Genomic DNA, 15,593 nt, shown 5'->3' on the forward strand with positions numbered 1-15,593 from the left:
AATCGGTACGACAACTCGTTTGAAGAGTATAGCCGCAGGCGACATTGTGTGTTGCATAAAATTCACCGAAAGCAGAACACGATCGATGTTGACGTACACGTGCGCACCCTTAGCAACCCTTGGGACTTTCTCTTAAGAGCCACATATCGCTACAGAGAATATTTGCCCTTGGGAATCCGCTGGACACTCGTTAAGAAAATGCACTTTTTAACTTTTTTATTTCATTATAGTCTGTGCGAATAGTTCGAGAAAAATCATTAGACCGATAAATACATTTTCCTTCTCAAACAGAATACTAAGATAATCGAGTTTTATTTTAAGTGATCGACGAACGTATAACACGTAAATAGCTTATCGCATAAACTTAAGACGAACATTTTGGAAATTCTGAAATCAAAAATTAAGTACATTAATAAGAACTTGGACGATATATTTTCTTTGAAGGTTCTTGAATCAGCAACTTAGTTGGTATCCAGGACTAAATATAAGAATTTCCTTTTTAAGCGATATCGATCGTCGATTAAATCGTAATATCCGATTTGAAGTAAGAACTAAAAACAGAAAGATGACCTTTTGGTTTGTACTAAAATATCCAATCTATAAGAAATCGTTATGAGAATAAAGACGTCATCTATTGTCCTCGAAGATGTACCTATAATATCTTACATTTAAACATTCTAACGGTACAAAAAGAAAAAAGAAAAATATATTGATTATAATTAATCAGTAAATTCGCGAATGTGCCCACTCAGAAAAAAAAACGATTTCATTTTCTTCCTTCATCGATCGATCAATCGATAGATATTTCTAAATAATAGATAAACGTTAACTTATCGCTTCTTGCACCTAATGAATATTGATTTCGCTCTCTAATCAGAATGCCTTTTCGGTTAGAAGAAGCTTGGTTCGGGATAGAGAAATTTTGGTCCCAGGTGAGTGTGCAGCGTCAGGCTCATCGCCTACAACATAAGTAAGATAAATGATCCCCTAATGCCTCTGTTCCGCTGTGCCTGCAGATGAGACGATATAAACGCGTGACTCTCTACGAATTTTGCCAACGTACTGGATTCCTACGGTTTTAGGACCCAGTCCAGCTTTACGGACGTTTCTAATGCGAGATTACGGTCGAAGATCCTACGTTATACGAAAATTCGAAAATAAAGGAGTACATAATCATATTTACGTAATGAGATTTATATATGTAAATTTCTTCTGTCTTCGAATACTAGTTATAACTTAATTTATAAGATACAAAAGCAATAACCTTGACGATAAAATTGTAATACCTAGTAATAAAAATAACAATTATGATGATGATGACGACAACGATAATGATGACGATGACGACGATGAAAATAATATAACGATAATGATGGCAATAATAATAATTGATAATAGAGATAATTCGTATTCTTATTCCAGGATCGTGTTTTAAAAATTCTCGTATTACCTTATAATGAACAGCTAGGCGAAGAAGAAGTACCTCTCCGTAGTACGTACAATTAAGAACTAATCGTTTGCCCTCGACCTACCATATTTATCTATAGAATATCGTCGAAGGAAGAGAAGGACGAAGAAAAAGAAAGAAAGAGGAAGCAACAAACGATAACAATAAACATTGTATCATCGACTGAAATTCGAGTATTTACAAATCGTATGTTATAGGTCGTACTCTATGTTATGAAAGGAGATAAACATTTCTATCATGTTATTCGTTACAATTTTTTTTTTTCGTAATTTACGCGCAGATACATATCTTTATTTCACGACGCTCGAAGTATCTATTTACAAAAGAAATTATTAAATAAATTATTGGATGAATTTTCTTATACATATCTTTCATCAGAAAATATTTTTCATTTGTACTCTAATACTAATATTATCCGAGATATCAAGATTTTTCAAAGTGATAATTTTTCATTAGAAGCGACTATTTCTCTTTCTCTTTCTCTTTCTTTCTATCTTTTTCTAGTTTTTATCGCATTCGTAGCATTTCTAGACTTTCTTTCTCGCTCATTCCGTAAGTTTACACTTTCTATCATTTCTTTAATTAACGTTACCCGGTACCTATTTGCGTTCCGCTTCGCAAATCAAACACTGAAATCGCCCATTATTAAAAAGGAATCCCTATTTCTTCTCTCTTTTACGTTTGCCATCGTATTTTCTTTGATATTTTGTACTTACATACTTTCCTCCAATTCTCTTTCTCTTATTTATGCAATTACTAGAAATTTATTAAGAACAAAAATATCCGTTCCGCGAGATTCTTCCGAACGAGAGGAATATTTTCAAAATGTTTTCAGAAATAAACGTGAAGCTTATCTCGATTGGATAAAAGAAAATCGAAGTATGGTATCTATTTACTTGTAGCATACATATGTTCGAGGTAAATGTACGCGGTGCGTTTTTATCTTTCTTCTTCTTTTATCGTTCTATACTTTCCAAATCTCCGACGATTCCTGGTTGAATTTCTACCGAAAATTTCCTCGAAACACGTTATGTTATTTTGCTTCTCTCTCTCTCTCTCTCTCTCCCTCTTTTGATTACGTAGATACGATTGTAACAAAAATGATCAAAGAAGTTATTAACTTCGGACATTCGACGTTATTATTTACTCATTGAACTTTTTGAAGTTCGATGAGAGAATAAAAGCATATAGTAAAGATTATAAAGAACTATGTCCGCATTACTGACATCAGACTATCTCTCAAACCATAGCAACAGAAACGTAGCACTCTCTTGGGTGAACATATGCAAAGTAGTCAACGACTTTCAGCTACTTTTCACCGTACTGAATATGATTGCATAATGCGAGTGCTCCGTGGTATACTAGATATATAGATTGTACATACGTACCTATATACATACGCATTACATACGTACGTATATATAAAATACATACGTACATGCGTTCATGCATATGTATATACATACATACTTACATACTTACGTACGTACCGAATCTCTTCTCGAACGCATAATTTCGAGAAATTTTGTGCGTTATAAAAGCGATCGTATGTGCTTTTTCATCGAATGTATACATACGACATAGAAATTCTATTCGAAATTTGTTGGAAAAACCTTCGAATATTTCTTCGTTAAAATCGAAAATTCCAACATGGTCACTCTACGATCGGCAATGAGAGAACTGTACGCGCCAATAAACACGCTTGTGAAATCGTATGATAGAGAGAAAGAGAGAGAGAAAGAGAGAGAGAAAGAGAGCAAATCTAACACACGGTCACGGAAAACTAGAGAATTTAGGAGAAATTGATGGTGTGGGCGTCTGACCGCTAATCCGGAGAATCACTACTACGCTCGCAGCTTCGGGATTTTTGCGGTGACCTCGTACCTGGTAATCATGCGCATAAAATACACATGCTGTTCCACATTGAACCAACGATACGTCGGTGAAGGAACCTAACACGATTTCAGGGTAGAAAGGACGCATGTAACGAACTCTCTCTCTCTCTTTACTGTGAGAGACCCAACTAAGAGTAGTTAGGTCAGTACGTCGATGAGAAAAGTAGAAATAGAGGGATGACGAAAACAAAATTTTCTCGAGTACACTCCTCTCTATTTCTCTCTCTCTCTCTCTCTTTCTCTTTCTCTTTCTCTTTCTCTCTTTCTCTATCTCTCATCTTTGTTATAACGACAGTCCAAACGTATCCTGCAAATAGAGTAAATGACACTTCGGACGATAACGCCCGTAAATCTCTTATTACCACGTTATACTTCCTTCCGCATCGAATTATCGTGTTGCAACGCACGACACTGCTAATTAATTAATCCGCATATGGAAATGAATATAATCGGGCGGATTTATTCATGAGCCGGGATGGACCATAATTTATAACGTATTTGGGTAATAACCATTAAACGCGTCTACTTCAACGACGTACCGTTATAATTACCTACATACACACATACATAGATCCTTTCGTTCTCTCAAGTAGTTGAGTCGTATTTTCAAGCCACTGGAAGAAAAAGAAAAAGAAGAAAAGTCGCGATATTATCGAATCTTTCTTTTTTCTCTCCTTTTCTTCTATTTTTTATTTTAAGAGATAAACATATATACATGTACATTGTATAAATATATATATATATATATATATATATATATATATATAACGTTATGGTCTGTCCTCGAAGGAGATAACGACGTCTTCAATACTTTTGTTGTAACCTGACGAACCGAAGAAATTATACGTAGGTTGAGACGTAACGGAAGAATAAAAAGCAAGAAGAGAACTTAACAACGTCACAGTTACTATAATTAGTGTATAATTAGTTTAACGAGCTTTCATTCTTACGGTTGCTATAGTTATGAATCAAAAAGGATCATTTACTCTATTCTTATTTCATATTTTATCTAAATTTTCTGCAAATTTGTTTTATCAAGTCTTATGTATCTTAAAATCGAGAATCCTTTTTCTAATTCTGAATCTTTTTCGACGAACTCGATATTCTAAGGATTCAATTGTTTTATTAAAACTCATTAGAATATCTGCAAACGTTGATTATTTTAATCTTAAACAAATACGGATTTTTTATCATAGAGAACAAACATACGAATCTCTAATGGATTACGTGAAAAAAGAAAACCAAATTGACTCGTTTATCACTTGAAATTAATCAGTATCACAAGAATTAAAAAGTTCTATAATATTTTTGTGCTATTTTGAAAACTACTTTACATTATAACACGATAACGAACAAATCTTAATCGAGTAGGAAAGAGAATTGAATCGACAGTCGTTGAACTATGGTTTGTCGTAATATCTCGGAAAATAAAACGATTATCGTAAGGAATAAGACGTTTCCTGTTTTTCTTGTTGTCGTTTAAATTTAGATAATTCATCGACGTGGTAAAAGGACAATAGGAACGCGCCATAAGCTCGTGCGTGTCCATAGTGTTCTTCATCCTTTCAAGCTATCCCATCAGTCGACGTTAAAAATTGGTGGCGCTTTACAGCTTAACTCGTAACAAGCTGTAGTCACTAAAGGAATAGCAACTCTAAACCCTCAACTGTGGTAAACGTAGTCAAGATTTCTCGCCACAACTCGGCTAATGGAAGGCGCGTGTGGCGAAATTAGTTGTCATTCGTCGTCTCGGCGTAGTAAATGGAAAGCGCTCGTAGCTTGTTGAAAGCCGTTAATCCCACTGAAAATTTCTCCACCCTGCTTCACCCATCCTTAAGACGTGTATGCGCGGGAGGTGTACGCGGATAATTCAAAAGCACTTGCCTATCGCTCACGGTAATCCGACTTTACAGTTTTCTAAAATGAGAAAATACATTTTAAGGCTTCTCGACGTGGTAAGAGATCAGTAGAAATTCATTTCAAATGTTTGCACAATCGGCCGCAACAAGCATAAATAAGTAAACGTTATTAAATGAGAATTATAGAATTCATTCGACGAAAATGATGTCATTGAATTATAACATAAGCTCTCGAGAGTAGAGAATGCGCCTGGTACTTCTGCAACACGTATTACCGAGTAGCCTGGCATGTTGTCTAACTCACCGGGCGAGTAACAAATTTATCGTGCAACATATAGGCGTGTATAATCACATTAGAGAGGAATGCGAGAAAGCGTACATATACACGACTTGTATACATACATCGAAAATCTCAATGGACCCGAAGCCGTTTGACCAGCTACCGTACAAGCAGCATGCTTCTGTGAAAAGACTACGTGCTTTGAAAGACCGACGACGTTCCGTGAAAATTTAAATTATTATTATTATTAATGATTCCAATATAACGTAAGAGTTAGATTAAACCTCGAATCTACGTTCAATGTAATGTTGAATTAAAAAGAAAACAAAAGAAAAGAAAATAATAATAATCAATGACGTAATATCTTCACTTCATCCTATTAATATCTTCTTAGAACTCAAGTATTATCTATGTGTATATTATAATTCAATGAAACGAATGAAACTCGTCTATTACATCTGAATATTTGAGTTTCAAAAATTTCTTAAACGATTCTCACCAGAAAGTTATAACCATCTAGGAATAGGATGTCTTATCCGCGAAAGTTCGCCCTTCTCAGAACGTTAACGCGCAAAGAGAAGGCGAAATATTCGAAAGATTGCTGCAACTTTCGTAGAAAGGGAATGGCGAACCTTTCCTTGGAGAACACGTTATACTATATGTATACCGAACGAACTTTCCTATCGTTTTAGAGAGCAAACCGAAACGTTCGAGTCTGTAAACCGATGCAATTCTATTTACGAATGTCGAATATGTCCTTTGTTAATAATAATAACCGACGGCCCTTTACGCTTTGTTCTTTGAACTCGTGGAAAATCAATATGTTTTATATAAACTATATATATATATATATATATATATATATATATATATATATGCCATGTGATATGCATATATCGCACATGTGATAAAAATAAATGAACGGTAGTCGATCAAAACTTTCTGAAGGAGAGACCTTATCATGGTCAATACTTTTTCCGTCGATTTACTTGCACAATCAGAATTTAGATGGCGCATATAATATAAATAGAGCACGAATAGAGGCGTAAATGAAACGCAAAAAGTATTGGGATAGATAATTGATCGTATACAATATCGAATTAAATAGATACGCGAAAACAATAAAGAGAACGACGAAAGATAGAACGAAGAGAACGAGAAAAAAACGTAAAATATAAAAATAGTCGAATTATACAAAGTGAGTTATCCTTGAAGTAACTATAAGAAACGTTGATAGACTACCAAACGTGTAAAGAATACTTATTTTCTTTTTTTTCTTGTTCGAATAAAAATAGATACGTTTATCTAGAAATGATATTCGATTAACCGAGAAACTATTTTTCTTGCAAAGATAAAAAAACTTGGACAGTAGCGATGACGATTTCCATGTCTCGTCGTTAAAAATAGCATGATTTCTTAAAGGAAAACTTCTACTTTGGAGAAACACTATTCCATAATAACATCGAAGTTTAATAAAAGATCTAAAAAGAACATAATTTAAAAACATAATCTTCCGTCTAGTCATTTTATCAAAATTAACTTTAAACGTTAAGAACATTGAATGGTTTCTATTAAAAATTGCTTCGTTTTTAAATCTAATTATTTAATTATTTAGAATTAAATTATTCATACGTACTTATTTAAATCAATTTTTCAATTTTTTATAACCGATAAAATGTACTTTTTTTTTTTCTTTTCCCATGTAATCCCTACAACATTAAAGGGAGTAAATACATGTAGCTTGATAAAAACGAATAGATTTGATGTCGATGTTTTCAATGAATCGTTATCGTATCGACATGGCATTCACGTAGTAACGATCATTCATTTAATCCACAACACACGTCCACTCCGCATGGACTTCATTTTTCCTGTGAAAAAAAAAAAAAAAATAAAAGACGCGTACTGGAAAGCATTTCCACTTGATTAAAAGCATCGGGAAACGTGTCGTAGCGGTCAATATGGCGAACAGCAATGTTTTACATGGCGTATACGTAGTTACTACGTTTGTATACGTAAATACTTACACAGGCATTTACTTGCGTGTAAATAGGAAACGTGCATCCAAATGGGAGATACAAGATTCGTATCTACTTGATTGTATCTCAAAACATTCGGTAGTATCTCAAACGCATTCTCCGTTGAAATACACAAGCTACCTGCAAAAGGGAGACGTTTATTGAATTAACCAATTACTTCTCTAAACCCATTCGAGTGAATCTCCAAGTGCAAAAGGGTATGTCGCGACATTGAGACCGCTCTTAATTCAATATAGAGAGAAAGAGAAAGAACGCGGAAACGCGTCAGGTGTTCCAGCAGAGATTCCTGCTAGTGAAAGAAGCAACCGAGCTAACCAAACGTCCTTATCAATTAAAACGTTGCACTAGCGAATCAGAAACGGAGTATGAATCTTTCAAAAACATCGTTTCGTTATCAGTTAACGTGAGCGAGCGAATGGAAGCGCGAAAAGTCGATCGTCGAAAAGAGAACGGGAAAAGGAATGATGAGGAAGGGATGTGAGCGGGAGAGGAAGGATGAACGGAAAAGGCGGAAGAAAGTTTGCGAGCGTATCGCACTGCCAAGAGACAAGACTGGAAAGAAAGAAAAAGACAAAAGATAACAGACGTGTTTACGCATACATATACATATACGTATATATATATACACACATATATATACGGATGTATACATGTAAGAGAAAAACGAAAAGAAGAAAAAAAACAAGTCAACGTCGAATCCATCCTAGCAGCCGTTCGTCTTTCGTTCTCGATACGATACGACGGTCACGAAGTCGAGACCACGAAGAAGAATAACGAGGTCGAGGAAAACGCCTAAGTCTCTTCCTTTTTTCTTCTTTGCACAGCCATACACCGTAGCCATAGTTTTCCACGGAAGGACTCGCGTGTCTGTTCTCTTTTATCTCTTTTTATCTGCCGATGATCCCCTCTTCTCAAGACGATCCTTCGAGAACCTCGCGATTCGCCAAAATTCACGGCTAAACCTCTCTCAACTTCGAGCAGATACGAGATTTTGGATTTACCTAGTACGTAACTTTCATTATCTTCCTTTTTTATCGTCTTATTCTTATACTTTCGTTCCTTGTTAAATGTATGTCTACATATTCTCTTTTTCTTTCTTTCTTTCTTTTTCTTTTTTCTTTCGTCTGAATAATTTTATATGCTTGTGCATTTGAGATCGACGCCATGTTAAAACGCCAACTGTAAATCTATTGATAAATGAACACGGTTAGCAGAGAGATTAGATTCTTTCAATATTTTAGCATGATCCATTACCTCGTAATCTCTATACAATTTTCTAAGAGAATATTTTATCAATTTACGACTTATATACTTCGGACGATTCGTGCGAAATATAAAATTATCTTGAAATTCTTGGAATCGATAATACGCGTGAAAGAAAACGCAAAGATTGCGATGCACATTATCAGTACGATAGAAAAGTTCTCTTATATAAGATATACTTCGAAAATCGAAATCCCATCGTATCGTAAAGGTTCGAGGAAACTGTGGAATGACGTAAAGAAAACACGAACTCGTGTCGGTAAAAATAAGGGTTTCTTTCTAGAATCCTTCCACCTTCCTTCGTTTCTTTGTCTCTAACGCGTCGAATTTCCAGTTCCGTGCTTTTGGATTATCTCGGCCAAACCAGCTGTTCTCTTACGGATTTTCGCTGCAGCTTGCAGACATACATATGTATATATGTACATACTTCGAACGTTTCCACGTAGCAAAATACCAAACCTTAACCAACCATATCGATCGACGCATACTCCCAAGAGTATTGATTTGTATAATTTATCGATAAACTTGCGTTACGATCGCGACACATGCGAAAACCAAAATCTTATGAAAATTTATCGAAAATACGATCTTGAGAATTCAACCTATCGAACGGGAACGATCAATCAGAATGTTTCGTATTTACTATTACATCTTTTGATTAATTAAATCGATCGAAGACTCATCGTTCATTCTCTTCTCAACGCGTTTGTCACTATCCTGTATGATTTTCTATTCCGTTTATTAAATAATTCGCTAAAAAGGAAAACGTTACGAGCGCAATAAATGATATGCACTAAGCATACACGTGTAGTTTGACATTACAAAGTGAAGCAAACATTTACTTGACGCTCGCTAATATACAGCGAGAAACGAGCTTTCTCGAGGCATGACTCTTGATAATCACTAGTGATATTTTGTATATGTCGCGCAGTAACGCGTTTCTTTCGCTAATACAAACTGGTTCAAGGAAAAAAAGAAACAAATAATAAGTAACGGGCAAACGATAACATTTACGCTTACTCAAAGATTCTAATACGCATAAAGTTACAATATATATTGTACATATACACACATGTTTTCGATCAATACTCATAAAAATTTACATTGATTTATACGCTATTCGTTAATTGATTTTTCAATTAGCAATTGATTATGTTGTTGTATTATTATTATTATTTTCAATTTAACAATTGTTATCGATCATTGATAAAAAGTTCGTTATTGATTTTTCTTCCAGAACAAAAATTTCGATTTAAATCATCCGAAAAAATTGATATCTGGTATAATGAGTAATAAAAACGTGACTTAACTATGATTCAGATTGTTTTGAGTAATTCTCGATTATTTATTATCGCTAGCACATTGTGAACTGTTTTCATCGTAAAAATTCATATCGAAAATACTCAAGAATTTTTCTATCGCTCAATACCTCGGCTGTATGGGGGATCTGTTGCTGACATTTTACATTTTCTATATAAATGTACAAAATGTAAGAAACGCAACTGAGAGAGGGTGAGAGAGAGAGAGAGAGAGAGAGAGAGAGAGAGAGAGAGAGAGAGAGAGAGAGAGAGAGAGAGAGAGAGAGAATATTCCTTTCGGTATTGATCCTTTTCAACTTAAACTGATATTTTCATAGAGCAAAATCTTTCATATAACCATTATCTAATTCAGAAACGTACAAACTTTTCAAAAAAGAAATGATTCTTTTTACTTTTGTTATTCAATTAATTCTTCTCGAGTATTCTTAGTCTTTCAATATACATCAATGTGTATATTTCGAATGAGTATAAATATAAATTTTTTCTTTGCGACGAGACACAAAAGATATAGACGTAGAAGTATCGCGACTCTTGCAATTTAACGATCCACGAATAAACAGCAGGGAATTTCAATATGATAGAAAAAATTCACAAAGGAGAAACGTAAGAAAGTATAGATGAGATACGATTGGCAGCACGAATCAAGTTTACTAATCTAATGCTAGAAATTTTGTCGAAGTAAACATACTTACTTTGTTTCGCGAACAAAGCATATAAATTACTACAGTTATTAGTCACTGAAACAAATCAAATTAGATAAATATTCTTATTACTTTCTGTTATCAGACTCAGTTTTACAATGTACGACAAAGTAAGCTAAATTTTATGTAAAAATATAAGATAACTGGTATCTACTTGTGTACACTATTATCAATCCTTTTGTCGTCAGTTATATTCGAGAATCGGTTATAAAAGTTTAAAAGTTAAATTAAATAATTTATATTAATATCATTATTAATATATATATATACATATACATATACACCATATTATTTACCGAAAATATAATAATTACTAAGTTATATACTTGTATAAGATCATAAATAGCAAAAATTCTGTTGAATTGTCTGACAACGATAGACACGATTGATTTTTCTTATACTTATCATAAATAGATAATATATAACGTTTGATATCTACTTGTTAAAAAAAAAAAGAAAAGAAAAAATTAATTAAGTACGAAGAAAAATCTCAGGAAATATACTCGAAGTAAAATCATGCAAGACTAGACTCTCGAACGTCGATGCGAGCACTTTTGTATCGGTAGAATCGAATGACGTCAGATTGATCACGTGATTAAGAGATTTAACGCGCATGCTTAGATCGATGGGCGGTTCGCTCGCTAATCTTAACACGTGCGTTCAATTCTGTTCACCCTTCAGTAACGTTCGTGAAACTGATAAGTGACAGTACACATTTATCCGGGCCATTACCTGCAGCACTTGGAGAGAGAGAAAGAAAGAGAAAAAAGAAAAAAAAAAAAAAACAAAGAAAAAGAAGTAAGTATACTTGAGACGCTAAAGAAAACGGAGAAATCGAACGGTGTGTCGCGGTAAATATCGCTCTGGCATATAGTCGACGTTTAGAAGGATCGAGAATTCGCTTTCCGCGTAGGCGGAAATCGCCAGGTACAAATACGGAAAGCGCGTTCAAGCGAACGAGCGTTTCGCTTTCCTCGTAACGACACGACCACGTGTAACCACGATGACGGCATTGCTATTTTCTACGATAGTATTACAACAAGAACTTGATTTTATGCGCGCGAACATCATCGTCATCCTTCTTGACGTTGTCGTTCTCGCTGGCTTCGTTACCAACAGTGATATCAAAAGCGCAATCCAGATAGATAGGCAAGGATCTTTTTTTTTTTTTTCTTCTTCTTCTTTTTTTCTTTCTTTTATTTTTATCGTCGATAGGAAAACACGAGAAGTATTTACTTCGCAGAAGAGAGATAACGACTAAACGTCATTTTTTATTTTGCAATCGAAAAGAAGGGGATTTTCTTTGTTGAATTCTTTGTTTTTATTTTTTTCGTTTTATATTGTTCCGATCTTTTGTCTATCTTCTCTTATTTTCTTTTTATTTTATCAGGTAGCATTGTATTATTGGTTACCCTGCTTAGTTAGTGACTACGAAGCGTTGACGATCGGTGAATATAGAAAACTTCGTCGTTTACTTTAATTGTACGTTGTAAGTCGTAAGTTATGTCTTTGTTTCTGTAGTAATCGCACGAGAAAAGAGCCTATTGGAATTCGACTGACCTTGTCGACGTATATTTGTTGACGCTCTTCTATGTACAGAGCCAAATGTCGCGCCCTTGTAGAAAAACCAAATGATTCTACGAATCCACGTCGAGCTAGATATAAACGGAAAGCATTGTTCTAATTCTCCTCGTAGTATCCGTTACAATAATTTTAATTAGATTTACACGGTGTTTTACCTTTTACGTAAGTGAAAGATAATATATTAAATTATTCTCCTCGTGTCCGTAGAAATGATATTTTTCGAAATACGTGCTTCCTTTTTACTTTTTTTGGAAAGATTGGTTTTAATTTGATTATTCTGTTTCGAAAAAAAAATCTTTCTATTACAATGTACAGAAAAAAAGTGCGAAAGGGAATTTAACTTCATTATTTGTTTCAGGTAAATTATAAATTTTGAAAATATGGTGGTTTCAACTATAACAGAAAATGGAACAAACGGGGAACAATCTTCCCCAACAATGGGTATTGCGCCTGGAGATTATCGTTTAGTTGGTTGGGATATGGACACTACCGGCAAAAAGTTGACAGATGAAATTTGTCAAATCGCTGGATACACACCTAGTTCTGCTTACTCTCAATATGTAATGCCTTACAAGGACCTTAATCCTCCTGCTATTAAGCGGCATAACATGAGAGTTGTAACTGTTGGAAAATACCGTATGCTTAAAAACAGTAAAACTAACAAGGTAGGTTCTTATAATTATTCTAAAAAGAATATTCATTTCTTATTTCTTATTCTTTTATTGATTCTTTGAAGAGTAAACTTGACAACTCCTTCTTCAGGTATTGAAAACTAAGAGTGAAGTATCCGCATTAACAGACTTTTTGACTTGGTTGGAGTCTGTCAAAGGAGACGCAGCGGATGGAGTTATATTGCTTTATCACGAACCACGTAAGGTTATTCCTGCTATGCTACTCGAATCTTTACAAAGGTATAATCTTGTGGAAAGATTTAAACAAACCGTCAGAGGTTTTGCTAATGGTTTCAATATCGCTGAGGCTAAATGTACAAATTCTGTACGTACATTTTCTTTACGTACTCTGTCACGTACATTACTTAAGAGGGTAAGACTATCAATAATGCTAAGATATATGATAATATTTTAAATAATCATTAAATTAAAGATAAAGTAAAATTTTATATACTCTTTTAATAGACAGAAGAATTAGACAATGCAAAAGATAGAGCATATCTGGCCTTACAAGTTTTACAATATATTAGTCTCCAAGAAAATACAAAGGTAGGTGAAACAAGTGGAAGTGGCGATAGTGATACAGCTATGAAAAGTACAATCGAATTTATTCAACCGTTTGTTCAACCTATTCATATTGAAGAAGAAGAACGTGCAAGTAAGTATTTAAAAATACAATGTCACATTGTTTTGTACGTTACATAAATTTAACATAAAACTGTACAGAACTGAAAGTGGTATTCGAGCGACAAAACAGTTTGAGACCAATTTTTGGTCCATTATTCAAAGCAAGCCGCAAAGAACGCCAACACGCGAGTCCTTTACGTCGACTATTGGCTGAAGCTGGTATAGAGTATTCGCAGTTACAGGTTAGTACATATATATTGATATCGTATAATATCATATATTTATTTCTTTAATTTATATCAGGAAGCATGGTCTAATGGTCAGAAACAAGGTCTAGAAAAATTAATAAAAGAGAAGCTGATTGCAGCAGAAGACAAAAAAATAGAGGATCTAATAAAAGTTTTGGAAAGTTATTTTGATCCTGAGAAAAATTCAAAAGCTAAAACAAGGCACGAAAAGAAAGACATGAAGTCAGAGTCTTCGAAGATCATAGATGATAGAGAAAATAATAACAAGTGTGACTCAGGTACTGAAACTCCTGATACTACATCCAGTTCTCCTATCAATACGAAATTAGAATTACCAGAAAATGGTAAAGTCTCAATAGAAGACTAACTAGCTTGACACGTTAAAGTATGTTGGTTGATAGAATCTAGCATTTTGAAAATAGTTTTAGACGAATCAATATATGATTGACTTCAACTCTTCAAAGTATTAGATTCTAAGATAAAATAGATTCATAACTGTTAATGTTCAAATCAAGTGCCTTAAAAAAAATGAAAGTTACAATTTCATATTATTACTTTTTTTTTTTTTATTTGTTATGATGAAAAAAGAGCTATGTCCCTGCGGGATATATCGTTGCAGTCGACTAACATAAGTATGTAATCAACAGATTAATTATTTTTAGTTTGTTTGGCATAATTGTTATTTAATATTCACTTCGTTGAAGTTTATCCCTGAATTTTATATAATTTTTTTACTTAATCATAAGATCGATTAAAATTCTAATAAGGATAATATCGTTCACAGAGACTGATCACATGTAAGATGAACGACATTCAAACGATAACAGATTATTAAACAAATTAGAATAGAATGACTTTCGTTTTGTTTTTTTTTTTTTTTCTTTTATATATACTTCAAAAGAAGTAGAGTTAGAATTTATGTTTATCAACGAACTATAAACCGAAAATAATAGAGTTTATTTTTTCGTAACATCATAAAAATTTATTTTATCTAAATACGATTTATGGTTGTTCTTACTTATATGTTCAGATATCTCATTGTATTATTATTGCATAATAAAGATTTAGACTTAAGACTTGTACTTCAGGCATCGTTTTAATGAACACTTTTCCTCGAACGGGACCTTCCCATTTTTTATCGTAATATACGGAAAAATACAAAGTAATTTCTTGGAACGATATGGTACACGCGAGATAAGCTTCCGGATAACGGACTAAGGGAAGGGGAGATAAAAAAAGGGTAATTCGATCATTTCCACCGTGATTTTAAACTAAGAAATTCAACATTAATTCTTCTTTGACCGACAACAAAAATGAACAGAAAAGCAGATTAAATATGCGAATACTTCTCGCAACGAAGCGTTGTATCCGCTATGGTAAATTTCCATAAAGCATGCCGATATGCCTCGAGGCGTAAATAAAACGAATTATTTTTATTATTCGTACAATTACATAACTCTTTTAATAAATCGAAAACTTTCGAATAGAAGCTTTGTATTTGACAAAGAAGAAAATTCCTACTATTTTCATGTGTCTTAAAAAATTAATCTTATAAGTAAATATCAATATACAAAACGATGCTCATGCTTATGCTGCGACAAAAATCAAGCATAAATTTTGTCTTTTACCTGACTTCGAT

The 15,593-nt window shown here is 33.7% G+C and overlaps 1 protein-coding gene and 1 long non-coding RNA gene across 7 annotated transcripts; one reads left to right on the forward strand and one right to left on the reverse strand.

Moving 5' to 3' along the window:
* Window positions 1-4,114: 4,114 nt before the first annotated feature.
* LOC122631071 lies at window positions 4,115-11,112 on the reverse strand. Of its 2 annotated transcripts, none has more exons than XR_006327612.1 (3): window positions 10,816-11,112; window positions 7,530-7,661; window positions 4,115-5,280 (listed from the first exon to the last, which is right to left on the reverse strand). It is a non-coding gene; the product is annotated as an uncharacterized LOC122631071 (long non-coding RNA). The 2 variants fall into 2 exon arrangements; XR_006327611.1 differs by lacking the exon at window positions 10,816-11,112 and adding an exon at window positions 7,184-7,373 and having other exon boundaries at window positions 7,530-8,057.
* On the forward strand, window positions 8,430-15,036 carry LOC122631066 (maternal protein exuperantia). Of its 5 annotated transcripts, none has more exons than XM_043816286.1 (6): window positions 8,430-8,545; window positions 12,767-13,073; window positions 13,171-13,452; window positions 13,545-13,737; window positions 13,806-13,948; window positions 14,010-15,036. In XM_043816286.1, exons 2-6 carry the CDS (start codon window positions 12,789-12,791, stop codon window positions 14,319-14,321), a joined length of 1,215 nt encoding a protein of 404 aa, XP_043672221.1. In that variant the 5' UTR covers window positions 8,430-8,545; window positions 12,767-12,788; the 3' UTR covers window positions 14,322-15,036. The 5 variants fall into 5 exon arrangements, with proteins under 5 accessions (XP_043672221.1, XP_043672218.1, XP_043672220.1 ...); XM_043816283.1 differs by lacking the exon at window positions 8,430-8,545 and adding an exon at window positions 11,475-11,622; XM_043816285.1 differs by lacking the exon at window positions 8,430-8,545 and adding an exon at window positions 12,118-12,313.
* The last annotated feature ends 557 nt before the right edge of the window (window positions 15,037-15,593 follow it).

The sequence above is a fragment of the Vespula pensylvanica genome, chromosome 8 (assembly GCF_014466175.1).
Source record: "Vespula pensylvanica isolate Volc-1 chromosome 8, ASM1446617v1, whole genome shotgun sequence".
NCBI lineage: Eukaryota > Metazoa > Arthropoda > Insecta > Hymenoptera > Vespidae > Vespula > Vespula pensylvanica.

Coding starts and splice junctions, on each gene's coding strand:
- LOC122631066 (XM_043816286.1), top strand. CDS start 12,789: ATGGTGGTTTCAACTATAACAGAAAATGGAACAAACGGGGAACAATCT. Junction 13,074..13,170: donor AAAACAGTAAAACTAACAAG/GTAGGTTCTTAT, acceptor CTCCTTCTTCAG/GTATTGAAAACTAAGAGTGA. Junction 13,453..13,544: donor CACGTACATTACTTAAGAGG/GTAAGACTATCA, acceptor CTCTTTTAATAG/ACAGAAGAATTAGACAATGC.